This window comes from Syngnathoides biaculeatus, chromosome 12 (genome assembly GCF_019802595.1).
Source record: "Syngnathoides biaculeatus isolate LvHL_M chromosome 12, ASM1980259v1, whole genome shotgun sequence".
NCBI classification, from domain to species: domain Eukaryota; kingdom Metazoa; phylum Chordata; class Actinopteri; order Syngnathiformes; family Syngnathidae; genus Syngnathoides; species Syngnathoides biaculeatus.
Genome location: NC_084651.1, coordinates 22,298,772 through 22,315,704, shown reverse-complemented (window position 1 = coordinate 22,315,704; position 16,933 = coordinate 22,298,772). Strand labels below are relative to the sequence as shown.

General features: G+C 39.1%; 1 protein-coding gene across 4 annotated transcripts in view; it reads right to left on the bottom strand.

Moving 5' to 3' along the window:
- LOC133509797 (inositol polyphosphate-5-phosphatase A-like) overlaps positions 1-16,933 on the bottom strand; it is a 218,480-nt gene that overhangs the window by 73,073 nt on the left and 128,474 nt on the right. For all 4 annotated transcript variants that reach the window (XR_009797447.1, XM_061837168.1, XM_061837170.1 and 1 more), the window contains 2 exons: positions 8,741-8,793; positions 5,129-5,248 (listed from right to left, as the gene is read on the bottom strand). Coding sequence is in view for 3 of the 4 variants with exons in the window: in XM_061837168.1 (XP_061693152.1) it covers positions 5,129-5,248; positions 8,741-8,793 (173 nt within the window). In the remaining variant the exon portion in view is untranslated. The remainder of the gene's footprint in view (positions 1-5,128; positions 5,249-8,740; positions 8,794-16,933) is intronic.

The following is a 16,933-nucleotide window of genomic DNA, read 5'->3' as shown; positions in this document are numbered from 1 at the left end:
CGGGTGCCCGTCCGTGTCCGGGAAAGGGAAACCTCAATGCATTCCCGCTTTTCATCATAGGGGTTTTTTCACCATCCTAGGACCTGTTTGCCATGAGTGATTATGCCCTGACAACCTAGCACCTAAGATCATTGGGACTCAAAAACCCCTCCAACATGGTAAGGTGATGGCTTCCAGGAGGGGACAAAATACAATGAATTGCCAATCAACTTCAACCTATGTTTAATTGAATACAAAGACATGATATTTAATATTCAAATGGATAAACGTTGTTTTTAGCAAATAATCATGGACTTGGAATTTTATGGCTCTCACAGCTTCCAAAAAAGCTTGGACAGGTTGCAAAAGAGACAAAAGAGATAAAGTTGAGGAATGCTCATCAAACACCTGTTTGGAACATCCCAGAGACAAACAGGCTAAAAGACAGTTTTCAACCACGTGACCACATCTGGGCACTGCTTACAATCACCACCATGTTGTATGGGTTCACTCTACCACTTTTGCATTCAGACCTGAGTTTCACAAATGTTCGTATGACTGTTAAATGTGATGCATAGCAAAGCCAAGTAAATTTATTTGATTAGCGGATTTCATACACGAGGTAACTGGGCTTTCATGGTGAAAGGCATTTGGGAAAAAAAGAGATAAAACATTTAAAACGGCATAGAAACAATAAAAATGACAAACAAAATATAAAAAAAATAATTAAAACTGCATACAGTGCAAGTAATATGTTCAAAAAGTGGATATAGTCTAAAAAGGATGTGAAAAAAGAACAGTTTTCAACCTGGATTTAAAAACATTCACACTTGGGGCAACTGATGGCAACTTCTTCCATTTGTGTGCAGCATAATAGCTAAATGCTGTTTCACCAGGTTTACTTTGGATTCTGTGCTCCACTATTTGACCTGAGTCGGTTGATCTCAGAGCTCTACTGGGTTTGTATTCCGTAAGCATTGCTTTCATGTATTCAGGACCTAAATCATTTAATGACTTATAGACCAGTAGCAGAACTTTAAAATCTATTCTAAAGCCGACTGGAAGCCAGTGCAAGGATTTTAGGATTGGAGTTATGTGCTCTGACCACTTTGCTTTGGTCATGATGGTTAAAGACTTTGGAAAGTTATCGGGGCTCATTCGATGTTGTTTCAAGGAAGTGTTACGACAAGAAGTGTGCTTTGATCGACAATATCGACACATATGCCTTGGAGAAGCACAAATGGAGCAAGAATTTCAAACTGTGGGTGTCGGTAACCTGTCCAGTCATCAACTATCTCCTCGTAGCTAGTAACAAATCTACCCACTGAAAAGAAATTTGTCATGTCTTTCGCTTTCACAATTCATGGAACCTTGGTGGCATCGTGTAAAATTCTAAGCCTATAGTCATTAACACAACAACTTGCTTTCTTGTTTATAAGTCGCTTTTAACAATGCTAAAATAAACTGAATAAACATTATCATAGAATAATTGATTGTTAAAAGGGAATGATTTGGCTGTTAAATTGGCTCTGCTGATCCGAGACAGCCACAGTTGTCGCCATTTGGTTGATAACTGCTGCATGAATTGAACTGAATGCCCATGATCTTCGATCCCTTGGCCAACACTATCGAAAACTGACGTCAATATGTAAAGGATCACAATGTCAGTAAATACAGTTTGGCATTACATCCGTAAGTGCAACTTCAAACTCTACTGTGCAAAGCAAAAGCTATTCATCAACAAAACTTGGAAATGTCGCCGGCTTCTCTGGGCCCAAGCTCATTTAAGATGGGCTGATGCAAAGCAGAAAAGTGCTCTATGGTCCACATTTCATATTGTTATTGGAAATTGTGGACGTCGTGTCTTCCAGACCAAAGAAGAAAAGAACCATCCAGAGTGTTATCAATGCAAACTTCAAAAGCGAGCATTTTTGACGTTATGGGGCTGTGTGAGCGCCGACAATGGCATAGGTAACTTACGCATCAGTGAAAGCACCATGAATGTTGAAAGATACATTCGGGTTTTGGAGAAACGAATGGTGTCATCCAAGGTCTTTTTTCGATGGACACAGCTGCTTATTTTAGCAAGAGAATGGCAAACCACATTCTGCACAAGTTACAACTGCGTGGCTTTGTAGTGGAAGAGACCATGTACGAGACTGGCCTGCCTGCAGTGCTGACCACTCGCCATTGAAAATGTGTTGTGGATTGAGAAGTGTAAAATACAACAACAGAGACCCCGGACTGTTGAAGAGCTGAAGCTTTATAAGAAAGAAAATATTCCACCTACAATGCTTCAACAATTAGTGTCTTCAGTTTCCAAACATTTATTGAATGTTGTTAAAAGAAAAGGTGATATAACACAGTGGTAAATATGACCCTGTCCCAGATTTTTGGGAAAGCGTCGCAGCCATAAAAATTCAAGTTAATGATTTTTTGGTAAAAACACTAAAGTTTATCAGTTTGAACATTAAATATCTTGTCTTTGAAGTGTATTCAAATAATTCTAGTTTTTTTTTTTTTTTTTAAACAAATCATTGTATTCTATTTGTTTAATAAAATCTCTGCTTCATTGGAATTGGATTTGTGGAACGATCAAATAAATAGGGTTAACTTTTTATTGAGTGATTTCTCAATTATATATTATTCAGGAACTAATTGATGTTAAAATATTATACACAGCAATGTATACATCCATCCATTTCAGTTGTAGTAAGAGTCATGTCAAAATATTTAATATAACACATAGAAGAACTCACCCACACACTAGTCATTTTAATAAATTCATCTTGGCTTTATAAAGGATCCCCCTCTGAGTATCCAGTCCACCCTTTTGTTGCTCAAAATGTCTATTAGCTGAAGACTAGCTGGCCTCTCTGTGCTCTTTCAGGCTGTTGTTCTGGGAAAAGCCGAAAGGGAAACATTTAGGTTGTAGGGCTCTTTGAGACACTCTGACAGTTGACTGATGACCGTCCATAAAATGACAAAGCATCGCTGTGTGGCAGCCAGTGTGGCCCACTGCCTCCCCATGGGAAACTAATTGCTTTGAATTGTTAAAGGCAACATTATTTTTCTGCCAATCACTGCATTTCAATGGTCTGAAAATGAGCATGAAACAAGCCTTTTCAGTGAACAAAAACGGTAAATGTCCCCAATGTTGATCAAATTAACTTCAGCGCTATGACAATGGACTATATTTGTGTGAAAATAATGGAATGCCACGAAAGGGGCTTTTATTCTTGGATTTCACAGTTGTAATGTAAAACTGTTCTCCAAAGAATAAGGCCGAGCCCCCTGAATAGACCTGAATAAAGAAACAAACTCCAAAACACAATAGACATTTTCTTTCACTCATAAGAAAAGTAAAAATTTTTTATCTCACGCTATTATTTCACTGCCTTGTTTTGAAAATTGTCTGTAAGGAGGGCTTTTTTTTGTCATTGAAGAAAGTGCAAAAACAAAAACATCTAATATTTTGATTGTTGTTGTCAAACTAACAAAAATACAAGCCTTCAAAATATATATATGAAATATAATAATTGTGCTAAATGTTTTGATTTTGCATAAATTATATGAATAAAAAAATATCAAGGAAATTTGGTGCTTTTCATTGCATCTACTTGTTCTTAGAAGAGCTTTGCTAAACGGTTATTGAAGTGGCCCAAACAACACATGCTACAGAGTTGTGTGCTTTTAATGTGTCTCAACTTTGAGACCTGGCAGGCAAAGTGCTGTTCCTTCTCAGCATTGTTCCCCTGAGGCCTTGAAGCACTTTGGAGATAAACACCGTTAAGCAGTTAAAAGAGGCACAGAGGAAAAGGCTTATCAGATCAGTTCTCAATGGGCTGTAAGCTGCATTATACAGCCTGGGCCCCAGATAAGGTGATGGCTGAGGTTTGATGCCCAGTAGCACTCATCTTTCTTCTGTACGTTAGATTCATGTAATGACTCATGGCGCTCAGGTGCAGGTGTGTTCAGTAGCCCCCTTTTCATTCTCTCCTTAGCCAGCAATGAGAGATTTGAGCTCAGGGAGGCACGACAGGGAAGAGAGGAGAAGAAGGGGGGATTGGCTTTAGATATTCCCCCCTGTCTCTTTTCCTGCTCTGTTTTCTGGGGGTAGGGAGTCACATTTAGGACAATAGTCAAAAAGATGGTTCCCAACCAGTCACTGAATGGAAACACTGTTGGTGGTAGGACTTCATTCAAAGCCCAGCCCGGGCACATTGTCCTCCCAGATCAGCAGAGGATAATGGAGTTTGCTGGTGGCTGCCAAAAGGTTAGCAGCCTCTGTGAAAGGACCGACGCATTATTTATTGCCCTTTACAGAGCCCAAGGACCCTTTTTGTGCTCCTCCTCCCTTGCTTCTGCACTGCCAGCTTTTTTTCTCACTCGGGTGCTACGGATCTGCGCACGACAGGATCCCCCAAAGTGAGCGACTGAAGCGGAGTACCCTCAACAACCTAGACCGGGCTGCTGAAAAACAAGCTGCCCAAACATGTCCAACCTCCACATCTTTACCATGTGTTACGTTACCACTTACCTCTGATGTCCAATCAGATGAAAAGTTTTAACTTAAATGATATGACCCAGAAGTAACATCAAGGTTAAACTTCACGATTTTAAAAACAGGGAGCGTGGAAAATGCCACTAACCTGAGAGAATTTTTATTCTATTCCACCAGCTAACTACAAGTCTGACAACTATTTCTATCTATTTACAAGATGACAGTAGGGGGGGGGGGGGGACAGCTGTAAAACCATAATAAAAGTGGGGGATTCAATCAAAATAGAATCTTCATCATGCCAGTAAATCCATTTAAGTAAGGGCATAATAAAAATGCAAGAAAACATCCTTGTCCATTAAAAGGTGGGCCATTCTTTCATCAAACAGAGACTGGTATAAATAAAATGTGTCTCATAATTCAACTATGTCACCCATATACGTATAGTTATTCAAAGTGGAGATGACAGGAGGAGATGTTGCGCATTCTGATGCCATTTATATGAAAGGCAACCTACCTGATAGAGGACAGCAACTATATAGAGGACTCAATTATCAAACCATGTGGAACATAATTCTGAGTGCTTAGGGATATCAGAAGATGAATATGGACAAAAGACTGAAGTAAGGTTACGACTGTTAAGTATACCTGTCTAGAACATAGCCTAGCGCCTTCTGCCTTGTTCCAGAGTAGACTGAAGGGCTCTTCTCCCAGGCCACCAAATTGGAAGCATCATGGAAAAGGTGGATGTTTACCAGGTCAAAACAACTGTGATTGAAAAACAAACAAAAAAATGTTTGAGAGGACTTCATATGATCACAGCAACAATACGCACAACAATTAATTTATCAATTGCCAGCTAATTGATTGTCAAATAAATCAGGAACTATTTTTTATTAGTGCTTCAGAACGTGTCGTGGTTTTGTAGAAAGCTTTGCGGGCGCGCCGAAACGCTGCGGGGCCCACCGGGCGCCCCTGCGCCGGCGGTCCCGGTAGTTTGGGCAGGCAATTGAGGCGGCCCCAAACTCCCGCTGCCAGATGAGCGCTCACGAGCTCAGTGTAGTTCGCTGAAGTTCATTGGCGATGGTCGTAAAGTGATCAAGTGTTCGTCCATCCTCCTTCCTCAACACTTGTGTCCTCGTCTTCCTCTTCAGCACTAAAGAGCTACAATGCTGGCATCAGGGAATTATGTAAATTTGGCAAGTTGAACGCATTCTGTATTCTACAGGACACTTGGCATGGATGAGATTGACTGACCTTCAGCGAACTGCACTGTGTATGGGCATCCGGGAGCCCCCACAGGAGAGGCGCAGCGCGGGGATTACCAACATTAAGTACCGGGACCGCTGCGACGGGGGCAGCCGGTGGGCCATGCAGAGTTTCGACGTGCCCGCACAACGTGTCACGGCTTCAGTTCTTAAACATAATCCAAGGCTGCACGTCTGTTTCAAAGAACATTCTAGCCCAGATGAAAAAAAAAACAAAGACTCATAGCTACGTTTTTCACTCAGAAAAAGACACCTGCACCAAGGACACTACAGCAGACGTTTTATCAAATAGGGTTTGGCCTCAAATAGGTTTTGATCTTTGTTTTCATTCTAGAATACAGTAGTGTAGTTTTTTTTTTTTTTTTTAAATCTACAAATTTTTGAATTTTAAGAGTGTTTAAATGAGAGAACTGGGAGAAAATGTAAATGCCTGAATGAGAAAAGTTTATAAAGTGTGTGGTTATGGGTTTAACAGCCTTAAAACATACATAATAAATGGGGGGAAAAACATACTGTAAACTACCTTACACAAAAACCAACCACTGTAAATGAAAAAAAAAACTTCCTGTAAATGGAAAAAAACATATCCTGATGAAAAAAAACTAAAAAAATAAAAATAATAAAAAGACCATGAATTCCACTTGATGTGGGTATTTTTTGGAATGTAAACCGCCCATTAAAGGAGGGAAGACTGTAATCAAAATAAGATCAATCAAACATCTGCTTTTACTATATAACCATTAAAAAAAAAAACAGAAAACATGCTAGCCTGACATGTTACAGTGACTTATTAAAAGATGTTTTATTTCAGCCCTGAAACACATAATTTGAAATAATGTCATAATAAACTTTGGCTGTCACATGATTCATCAAGTATACAGTGTATGACAAATTCTCAGAACCACTACAGGATTTAAGATGGATGTGTGTTTGCTTTTCTTTGGCTTTTTGTGGCATTACTGCATCACTTCTTTGGAGAAAGTTTGTTGACTTTTCGTAAAATATGATGATCTACAATAAGGCCTTACTAATGCTAAATGAGGGAACTGCCTCACAAGGAGTCTGAAATTAAAGAGAAGGAAAAGATGGAAATGGAAAAGAGTATTTATAAGAAAGTGAAGAAAACTTGTTTCGACAAAATTGTTCTTATTTTTTAACCAAACCAGAAAAATAATATTGATAAGCCAGTTTTGGATAAAACAAGTAATCTTAACACAGGTAAAGGAGATTTAACACAAACCAAACTCAATTATGCTCCCGGTGCCTTTTTAAATTGTGTCCATGTATGCTGGTGTATGTTTTAAGCTAGTGTTGCTATATAGCTATATGTGTTGCGGCCCTAAACATGTATGTATTTTTTGTTTGATGTGCATGTTTCGTGTCAATTATTTCTTCCCTCATTGTTTTTGTTGTTCTGTTGTCTGCTGGTTGTGCTGTTCTGTTTGCTGATGATTTTGGTTTGATGTGCCAGTGTGGCTGAGGATGGTGTGTTGGCTGGTGAGTTGCTTGCACAGGTAGTAGTGAGGAGGAAAAAAGCTTATTCTTCTGCTTACAAAAATAAAGGTACAATTTTGCCTCAATGTCTAGCAAGCGCCACCATGCTTGCACACAATAATATGGTACCATCTTATGTATGTGTTAAATCCTGAAATTGCACCCACAACTGAGACTGCGCCATTTAACACGATACGCCTTATGGTCGTGAAAATACAGTAAATGTCTTTTGAGGAGACAATCAATGACGTCATTGATTGGATCTGCGAATTATGACATTAAAACTGATGGGCTGATCAACAAAATATGCCAATCATCGGCCGATTTCGATCAGGCCAATAAAATTGTTGTAATAGCAGTAGCTCTCTGTGTTCGGATAGCCGTACAGTAGCTTAATTACAACTTGTTTCCAGTGGATGTCAGCTGAGAGAATGGCAAGAGAACAGGACTTGTCTCTTTTCTCGGAACAAGGAATATACCTGATAGTGTCATTGGTCAACTAAAAGAAGATATGGCTATCGAATAATTGAGCCATATTTGCTAGTGTGTGTGCGTGCGGGCGTGTGTGTGTGTGTGTGCGCAGATAAGCTTCCATCACAGGTAGACGGACAGGCCGACGATTTACTGAGAAACTCATTTATTTAAATTAAAAGAGAAAGCTTCTCATTAGAATAAAGAACAAGTTCCCCCCATGTCCCTTTAGGGGCTCTGTAAATTTCTATTATTTCCTATTGGGAAAAAAATGGTGTCACATGTGTTAACACTGGACTATTTTAACACCCTCTGTTTAGTAAGAATTGTCACCAGTAGAGGCACAACGAAAGGGGATAATCTACTTTTATTCTGTTTGTCATGTCAAGCTAGACATGATAGGTCAATGCATTGTGATGAATATATCCCTTGTGATTGTTGGATTTGTTTGGATTAAAGAATTGGTCTTATCTCATGGGGTTTCCTCTGCGGCTCTATCCTAAACACAATGATACATGCATGTCCTCCTCTATCTCTATCTATTACTTAACCAGTCGCTGTCTCTTTCGTCCTGCTGCTCATGTCAGACATCATACTGCTATTAAATGCATCCAGTTTCAACTTGAGTCTTAAGTTCTCATGTCATACCTCTATTAGATTACCACTCAACCCAACCCGCCTTCCACCCACAATCCTCCGGTCTCTCAAACTTAAAGCTTGCATTTGCATTCCTCCCACAAAGGTTCAATTGCGTGTAATGTTTTGTGTCATCCGTCATATGCAACTCCTTGACTAACATGATTATGTCTAATCAAATTTCCGCACGCTTGCCCAGATAGGATGCAGCTATGTCACTAAACCCTCTAGCCTCTCCTGTCAAACACAGCTTTTCTTTGTGATGTGGGAAACATGGTCATATTTGAATTGTCATCTTTACTCACAGAGATATACTTGTAACCACTTAGTGTTAAACAATGATGTGATGCAGTGTCGTATGATCTATTAAAAAAAAAAAAAAAAAACTCACCAGTCCGGTAGGGCCCATCGAGTTCTAATGAATCCTTTTCTGGACCACTTGCACTGTAAAACACAAAACAGACTCTAGAAAAATAGCACATAGCATAATTTTTTAGCTCATATGCTATTTAAAACTCAAAATATTAGCTCTCCAAGTAGCACCATCATGACCATCATTAAAACACAGTAGTGTTGTACTCCCCAATGTTCATAAAAACAAAACAGAGGTTGTATTACTAAAATGTATACTGAATATCAATGTAAGCCACGGTACTATCCTGCAAAGTTTATACTATGCCTGGGAAAATTTTTTAAAAATAGGTTTCAATTAAAATGCAGTGAAGAAAACTCTACTAATTCACTGAAAAATGTTTCAAAGCAATTCTTAAAGGTTAAGCGGAAACACGCATACATTGAAATTTAAAAGTGAAATACAACTGAAATGCACTTAGGCAGTTATTCTTAAACCTACCACTAAGGGAGCCCTGTATCACACTTTTATAATCACTGAATTGTGGCAAAAAGCTCTTTGCAAGTTTGATCCATCCATTTTCTGTACTGCTTATCCTCACTAGAATCACTGGGATGGTGGAGCCTACCCCAGTTATCTTGGGGAGAGAGGCGGGCTACAGCCTGAATTGGTCTCCACCCAATCACAGACCACATATAAACAATCATTTTCACTAACAGACACACTTACTGGCACTTTAACGTCTTCACATAATCGACCATGCATGTTTTGGGTATGTGGGCGGGAACTGAGTTACCTGGAGAAAACTCACACAGGCATCGGGAGAACATGTAAACGTACACTAATGACCAAAACTATCATTTGGTATCATAAAAATAAAATGTGTGTTAATATATTAGAGGGTTTTGGATAAGTTAAAAATGCTAAAAATGGTGCTAACTTTCTAGAAACATTCTGAAAAGGTTTTCCATTAGACTTGGGTGTCAAAATCAAATTTGCAGTACGGCAAAATTAAAATATTAGGTCAAAGTCGAGAGCCAAACTCAATACTTATCGGAAATTGACTGGTTCCCCTTTTCTCCAGATAAGTAATGTTAAACCTGATTTAACAGTGAAGAAAATAAGTATTTGAACACCGTGCTATATTGCAAGTTCTCCCACTTAGAAATCATAGAGGGGTCTGAAATTTTCATCGTAGGTGCATGTCCATTGTGAGAGAGATAATCTAAAAAGAAAAACCCAGAAATCACAATGTATGATTTCTTAACTATTTATTTGTGTGATACAGCTGCAAATAAGTATTTGAACTTGTCTATCAGCGAGAATTATGACCCTCAAAGACCTGTTAATCTACCTTTAAAAGTCCACCTCCACTCATTGTACTATCCTGAAGCAGATGCACCTGTGTGAGGTCGTTAGCTGCATAAAGACACCTGTCCACCCCATACAATCAGTAACACTCAAACTTTTAACATGGCCAAGACCAAAGAGCTGTCCAAAGACACCAGAGACAAAATTGTACAACTTCACATGGCTGGAAAGGGCTACGTAGAAATTGCCAAGCAGTTTGGTGAAAAAAGGTCCACTGTTGGACCAATCATTAGAAAATGGAAGAAGCTAAACATGACGGTCAGTCTCAATTGGAGTAGAGCCCCAATGCAAGATATCACCTCGTGGGGTCACAATGATCCTTAGAAAGGTGAGGAATCAGCCCAGGACTACACAACAGGACTTGGTCAATGATCTGAAAGAAGCTGGGACAACCGTTTTCCAAGGTGACTGTTGGTAATACACTAAAACATCATGGTTTGAAATCATGCATGGCACAGAAGGTTCCCCTGCTTAAACTAGCACATGTCAAGGCCCGTCTTAAGGTTGCCAATGGCCATTTGGATGATACAGAGGAGTCATGGGAGAAAGCTTTGTGGTCAGATGAGACCAAGAAGTTCCATTTTGGTCATAATTCCACTAAACATGTTTGGAGGAAGACGAATGATGAGTTCCATCCCAAGAACACCATCCCTAGCATGCATCGGGGTGGTAGCATCATACTTTGAGGGTGTTTTTTCTGCACTTGGGACAAGACGACTGCACTGCATTAAGGAGAGGATGACCGCGGCCATGTATTATGAGATTTTGGGGAACAACCTCTCTCCCTCAGTCAGATCATTGAAGATAGGTCGTGGCTGGGTCTTTCAACATGACAATGACCTGAAGCACACAGTCAGAAAAAGAAAGGAATGGCTCCGTAAGAAGAAGAAGCATATCAAGGTTCTGGCGTGGTCTAGCCAGTCTCCAGAGCTAAACCCAAAAGAAAATCTTTGGAGGGAGCTGAAACTCTGTGTTTCTTAGAGACAGCCCAGAAACCTGTCTGATCTAGAGAAGATCTTTGTGGAGGAGTGGGCCAAAATCCCTCCTGCAGTGTGTGTAAACCTTGTGAACAACTACAGGGAATGTTTGACCTCTGTAATTGTAAACAGAGGCTTCTGTACCAAATATCAGTTTTTTTTGCAGGTGTTCAAATATTTATTATTTATATTTTATTTACAGTTGTATCACAAATAAATCATTAAAAAAATCATACATTGTGATTTCTGGATTTTTCTTTTGAGATTATCTCTCTCACAGTGGACATGTACCTACAATGAAAATTTCAGACGCATCCATGACTTCTAAGTGGGAGAACTTGCAATATAGCAGGGTGTTCAAATACATATTTTCTTCACTGTATTTTTAAGAAATATGGAGTAGGAAAACTACAAGATTACATACCAAGAAATTACAGTGGTATTGCCTTCTTATTTAAAGGTCTACAGACGTCCCTATATACATTTTAAAATATTGTTATGAAAATGGCATGTAATATTATTCACTTCTGTTCAAATGAAAAAAAAAATGAGCGGAGAGCGTGTCATTCATGCGCAAAGTTGCAGAAGTCTCTCTCGACATCCCAGTGGCGGCCATATTGCCTGCAACGTCATTTGCAGATGTCACACTGGGGACAGTCGACATTGAGAAGATGCTGAGCCACCTGCTATGGGAGATGAACAACATTTTTGACTTTTGGATTTCTCTGACACCCCTTCTGACACGGAAGCTCCTTTCGAAGAAGATAACATCTCACAATCGAGTGAAGTGACTTGGGCAATATTACCCTATCATTGTGAGCCATATTTAGATGATATGTGGATCATTTCTAATTAACTACAGACTCCGACAGTATGAATGACAGTATGTTGCGTACTCAGGAGGACCCATGCCGGGCGAAGTAACTACTTCAGGGGTGCTCAGACACCAGTGGCCGTTGGAGGGGAGAGCTCCTTTCTCCTCCAGCACGCGGCCAAACCACCTCCCCACCCAATTCACCTCCGCGGTGGCGATGAACAACACCGGCCCATGCACATCGACACATTTAGCAGTTGTGACTTACATACTTTATGAAGTTATTATAACACGGATCTTTTGATATGTTCTGAGAGAAGGATTACGTTGTCCCCCCCCCCAGCTATTATTTAGCTCTATACACACCTACCTCTCGTTTAGAACCCACAAAGCTCTTGTCCTTTCCACCTGTGCAATCCATTCTTTCATGACAAACCGTGTCTTTTGGAAAAGCAGGAAAAAACATGCCGGTAAAACTGGTACAAACACACGAACCTGCCAGTGTGGGCGTCTGTAAAAAATGTCACTTCCTGCTTTTTCTCCACAACAAATGCCTCGAGAGGTTTTTCATGGCAGGAGATGCAAAAATCCATATAAAACAACATTATGACGTGTGGTGAAAAAACGGATGGGTCCATTCTGGCTGTGTTTTTTTTTTTTCATTTAAAAACAAACAAAAAATCATGCTTTATGTGTCAGTAGACCTTTAAGTAGTAGTAGCAATTTGTAGATCTCAAATCTGTTGTGAACAGTTATTCAGTGAATTTGCCCAAGGGCAGTTGTAAGCAAGCTCTAAAAATCAACATTTGATATGGTCTGAGAGGCCAAATACAATTACATGGCAGGCCACAATATGTCCACAAGACTGAGTTTGGGGCTGATTGGGGTACAAAAGACAGATGTTTTTGAAAACTCACAAAACAATAAATGCTACCATTTCAAGCAAATTTTATTGACATCAGCGCATTGATATTGAAATAGCATTTGACAATCAAGTGTGGAAAACGGGGTATCACATGGTGTCTTTTTTCATTGATGCATTTCTGAAGGCATTGATGGACGTTGGGTTTCACTTTCTTCAAAATGACTCTCTTGATTTGGTTTGATCTGTGTCAGTGTGACGTCTGGCTGTCACACTGAGATGATAAATAACTTAATTGAGCCTGAATTGCAGCAAAGACAAGCCTATCAAACGTGTGTGGTTCCAGCAGGATGGGGCGATGGCCCACACATCCGGAGCATCGATGGCCATTCTTCAGCTTCTTTTCAATTCCAGGTTTTCTTTTGTTCCTTTGTCCTCCGGGTCGCCTGATTTGCCCATGTGGTTGTTTTTTGTGGGGACGCCTCAAGGCACATGTGTATGGTATATGGATACAACCCGTAACTGGATGAGTTGAAGGAACCTATACGTGCAGAAGTCACGGAAACCAACAAATCAATATTGGACAGAGGAAGCCAACTTGCCATCAACACTTTCAGAAATGGATCAATGAAAAAGGACAGCACACGACAAATGCTGTTTTCCACACTTGATTGTGTCAAATGCTATTTCAATAAAAAAAACTTTGATGCCAATAAAATGTCTTTACAGCTACCATATATAATGTTTAGAGTTCCTTCTGTCCCACCTGGTACAGCATATGCATTAGACTGTCTAGCCTTGAAACTGCCTTTTTTTTTTTTTTTTTTTAAACAAATGACTTCTTTTAAAATTATATCAACGAAATGACCTGTTCAATCAGCGACTGCTTGATGCGGAAAAAAATATTATTCATAGTAAAATATAGCAGCTGAAGTAAGTACTTTACACCTCACTATGTCGCTCACAAAATACATTTCCAAAGGTACGATTGACCTTAAAATTTCACCAGATGTTGGGGACAATCCAAGTAATTCATACATGCAAAGAAAGTAGAATAAATAAGATCAAAGATTAAGTCGCGTGTAAAACTGTGAAAAGGCAGGGAAAACGTATTGAACACATGAAGGAGATGCAAAAAAGCATGTAAAGCGAAGACGACCCTTAAAATCTATCAACAATCTAGCCCCTTCTCAGTCCAAATTAATATCACCAACTCGATAAGTCCTAATTGATGGCCTACAAAAAGGTTTCATTGCCAAGGTGTGAGGTGACAATTCTTATGATGGGTAAGAGCTTTTTTAAGACCATCACAAAGTAATTGTTGGTTACAGGCCCACAGCTAAGCTTCTGAATGTTCCAGTGCACGCAGTTGGGGGCCATAATACATATGTAAGTGGAAACCTGATCGTACCACCATATACTTGTCTCGATCAGGTGCTCGTCAGAGGATTTCTGACAGAGGAGTGCAAAGAATAATCAGAAGAGTTGTCCAAGAGACAAAGACCACCTGTGGAGCGTTTAAAAAAAGAAATACAACAAAAATAACAGGTACTGTTGTCACAAGGAAAATGGTGAGGTATTGTACTCCACTTGTATGACCTGTAGGCACAGTCATCTCAAAAGACCTCATTGTTGGGGAAAAAAAGCATGTCAAAGCTTGTTTAAATTTTGCTGGGCAGCATTTGGACAGAGCCAGTTACAGCAAATACTGGAAGAATATAGTCTACTAGGATGAGAGTAAAATTTCACTGTTTGAATGCCATAATGTACACCACATTTGGAGGAGAAATGGTATTCTACCTCAACCTAAAAACATAATACAAAAAGCTTTAAAGTAAATACTGGTACTGGTAAATGTCATATCATTGAATGAAGGATGAATGAGCAAATTTACCAAGACATTTTTGACAATAATCCGCTGCTGCCTACGAGGATAATGAAAACAAAACAAGGGTGGAGATTTCTGCAAGATGATGATTGAAAACATACTGTCAAACTCTCAATTGGTTTCAAAGAAAAAAAATTAAGCTGCCAATCATCTGACTCGAATCCAATGGAAAATCTCTGGAAAGAATTAAAACTCAAGAATTCATAAACAAAGCCTACAGAATGTTCAAGATTTAAAGAATGCCTTTCTGCAGGCATGGTGCAAAATTACAACAGAGCAATACATGCAACCAGTTTCTCCACACAGGGGCCATTTTAAATTTGTCATTGCAAACAAAGGCTTTTGAATAAATTATTAAATAAATATCAGTTGGTGTGTTCAAAACGTTTACCCAATGTCATTCCGCATCATTACACACAATGTAATTTCTGATATTTGATTTACATTCTATGTATGGTAATTTCCACATCAATTGCACTTTAGGAAAGATTTAACGACAAAAATGGTGACCTGTTAAGTAGTTATTTCATCTCATGTATTTTGCAAATATAACTCAAATTACTTTCACTCTTTTACCTCACATGGAACTATGGTCAGCTATGCCAATTAGAACTATTCAACAGCATGCAGGGTCATGGTGTACCTTCCAAAAAACGGTTGCAACAAGCATGTGCTGGTAAATCCAACTTAGAAAGACAGTCACACCAGAGGTACCAATGGAAAAAGTAGTGTCGAGCCCAGTCCATAAAAATGACAAACAATATATCACTGCACACTTAGGCACTCATGAATAATAGCTAACCCTAACCCATGACCTAATGAAAAAATGTTGCCTAAACCACATGCACTTCGTGTTCCACAAATCCATAACTAATAATATTTTGAAATCTAAAATCAATTCCTGAAACACGGGTTGACAATATGATGCTTTTCTTTTATATACATGATTCACTGATTAAAAAAAAAACCCATGTATCCGTAACTATTTTCTGAAAACAATAAGCACATTGATCAATGATGGAAAAACAAGTTCGATGCAGAGTGTGGACATCTGGTATACAACAGCTGTTTGATCAGGTCCCACTAGCCTCGAGTTAATTATCCAATCACAAGTCTAAAGATCTTTCTCAAACACCACATGATTCACCATGAAGCTGGTTATTAAATGAGGGACAAATTGATGCTGTAAGTGTTCTAATTCTTGAATGGATAAATAACTCTCTTTTCCACAGCCTCTCATTTACTGTGCAACTCTCTCTGATACCCCTAATGGGGAGTTAATTGTAGTGATGAATAAACTAATTACAAGCCAGGTCACATAATTACAAATTGACTAATTTCATTTAAAAAAATGTGTCACATTAAATGGCTAAGAGATATTTGATTGCACCTCACATCCTTCAATCTGCATGAGATCACGATTAACTGTATCAAATTGAATTACATTACCATACTTGAATTAATCCATATTGCTTTAAGAGGATGTATGGGCCAAATGACTTGCTGTCTAAATTTTGTGACATAAAAACATCAAATGGAATTGGATACATGTGAAAGATTGACATTGCACCAGAATACACAATATAACAAGCATATTAAAAAAAGACTGTCAACACCTATATTCATTTGCACACAACGCTTTGTAGTCCATTGCGCTATGCATGCTTTCCATTTCTACCTGTTAAGGTAAAGTAGAGGAAAGAAAGTCTGTGTGGTGAGGATGACAAGGCATAAGATGAAAAGTGATGTTGGGGGTGGTCGTGCTCAGCGCCCATACAAGCAGTGACTGCAGCCAGAGACGTTTAATCTCGATTTAATTTAAAGAGCCATTAACTGCAATCACAACATTAAAATCAATCACTTTCCTGACACCTGGCCCCAGATTGCCCCATTTGCTCTACGTATGACTGATCGGCCCTCTGCTTCATCGCTTGCTTATAAACACCAACACGCCCCCACCCCCACACAGAGCGACACACATTAACACAGAGACCAACGGCCGCACATGTATTCTATTTTTTCTTTACACTATAGGCAATTTTGATTTTAGCAGTAATTCAGTTAATATGATAATCTCATGAATTCAATCAAAGTCAGAGGAAGAAAAGTGTCTGGCTATGTTGCTTGACACACTGACATCATAATTTGGTTCCTGACATTGAAACAACAATGATCACACGGATAATGTCCAGGCTCATCTCAACTTCACACACACAAATGCAGCTTTAAAAAAAAAAGATCATTTTTCAACAATATGGTGTCACTTTTTCAAAACAGGAGACATATTTGGATTAAATAGATAAGTGACATGTAATCATAT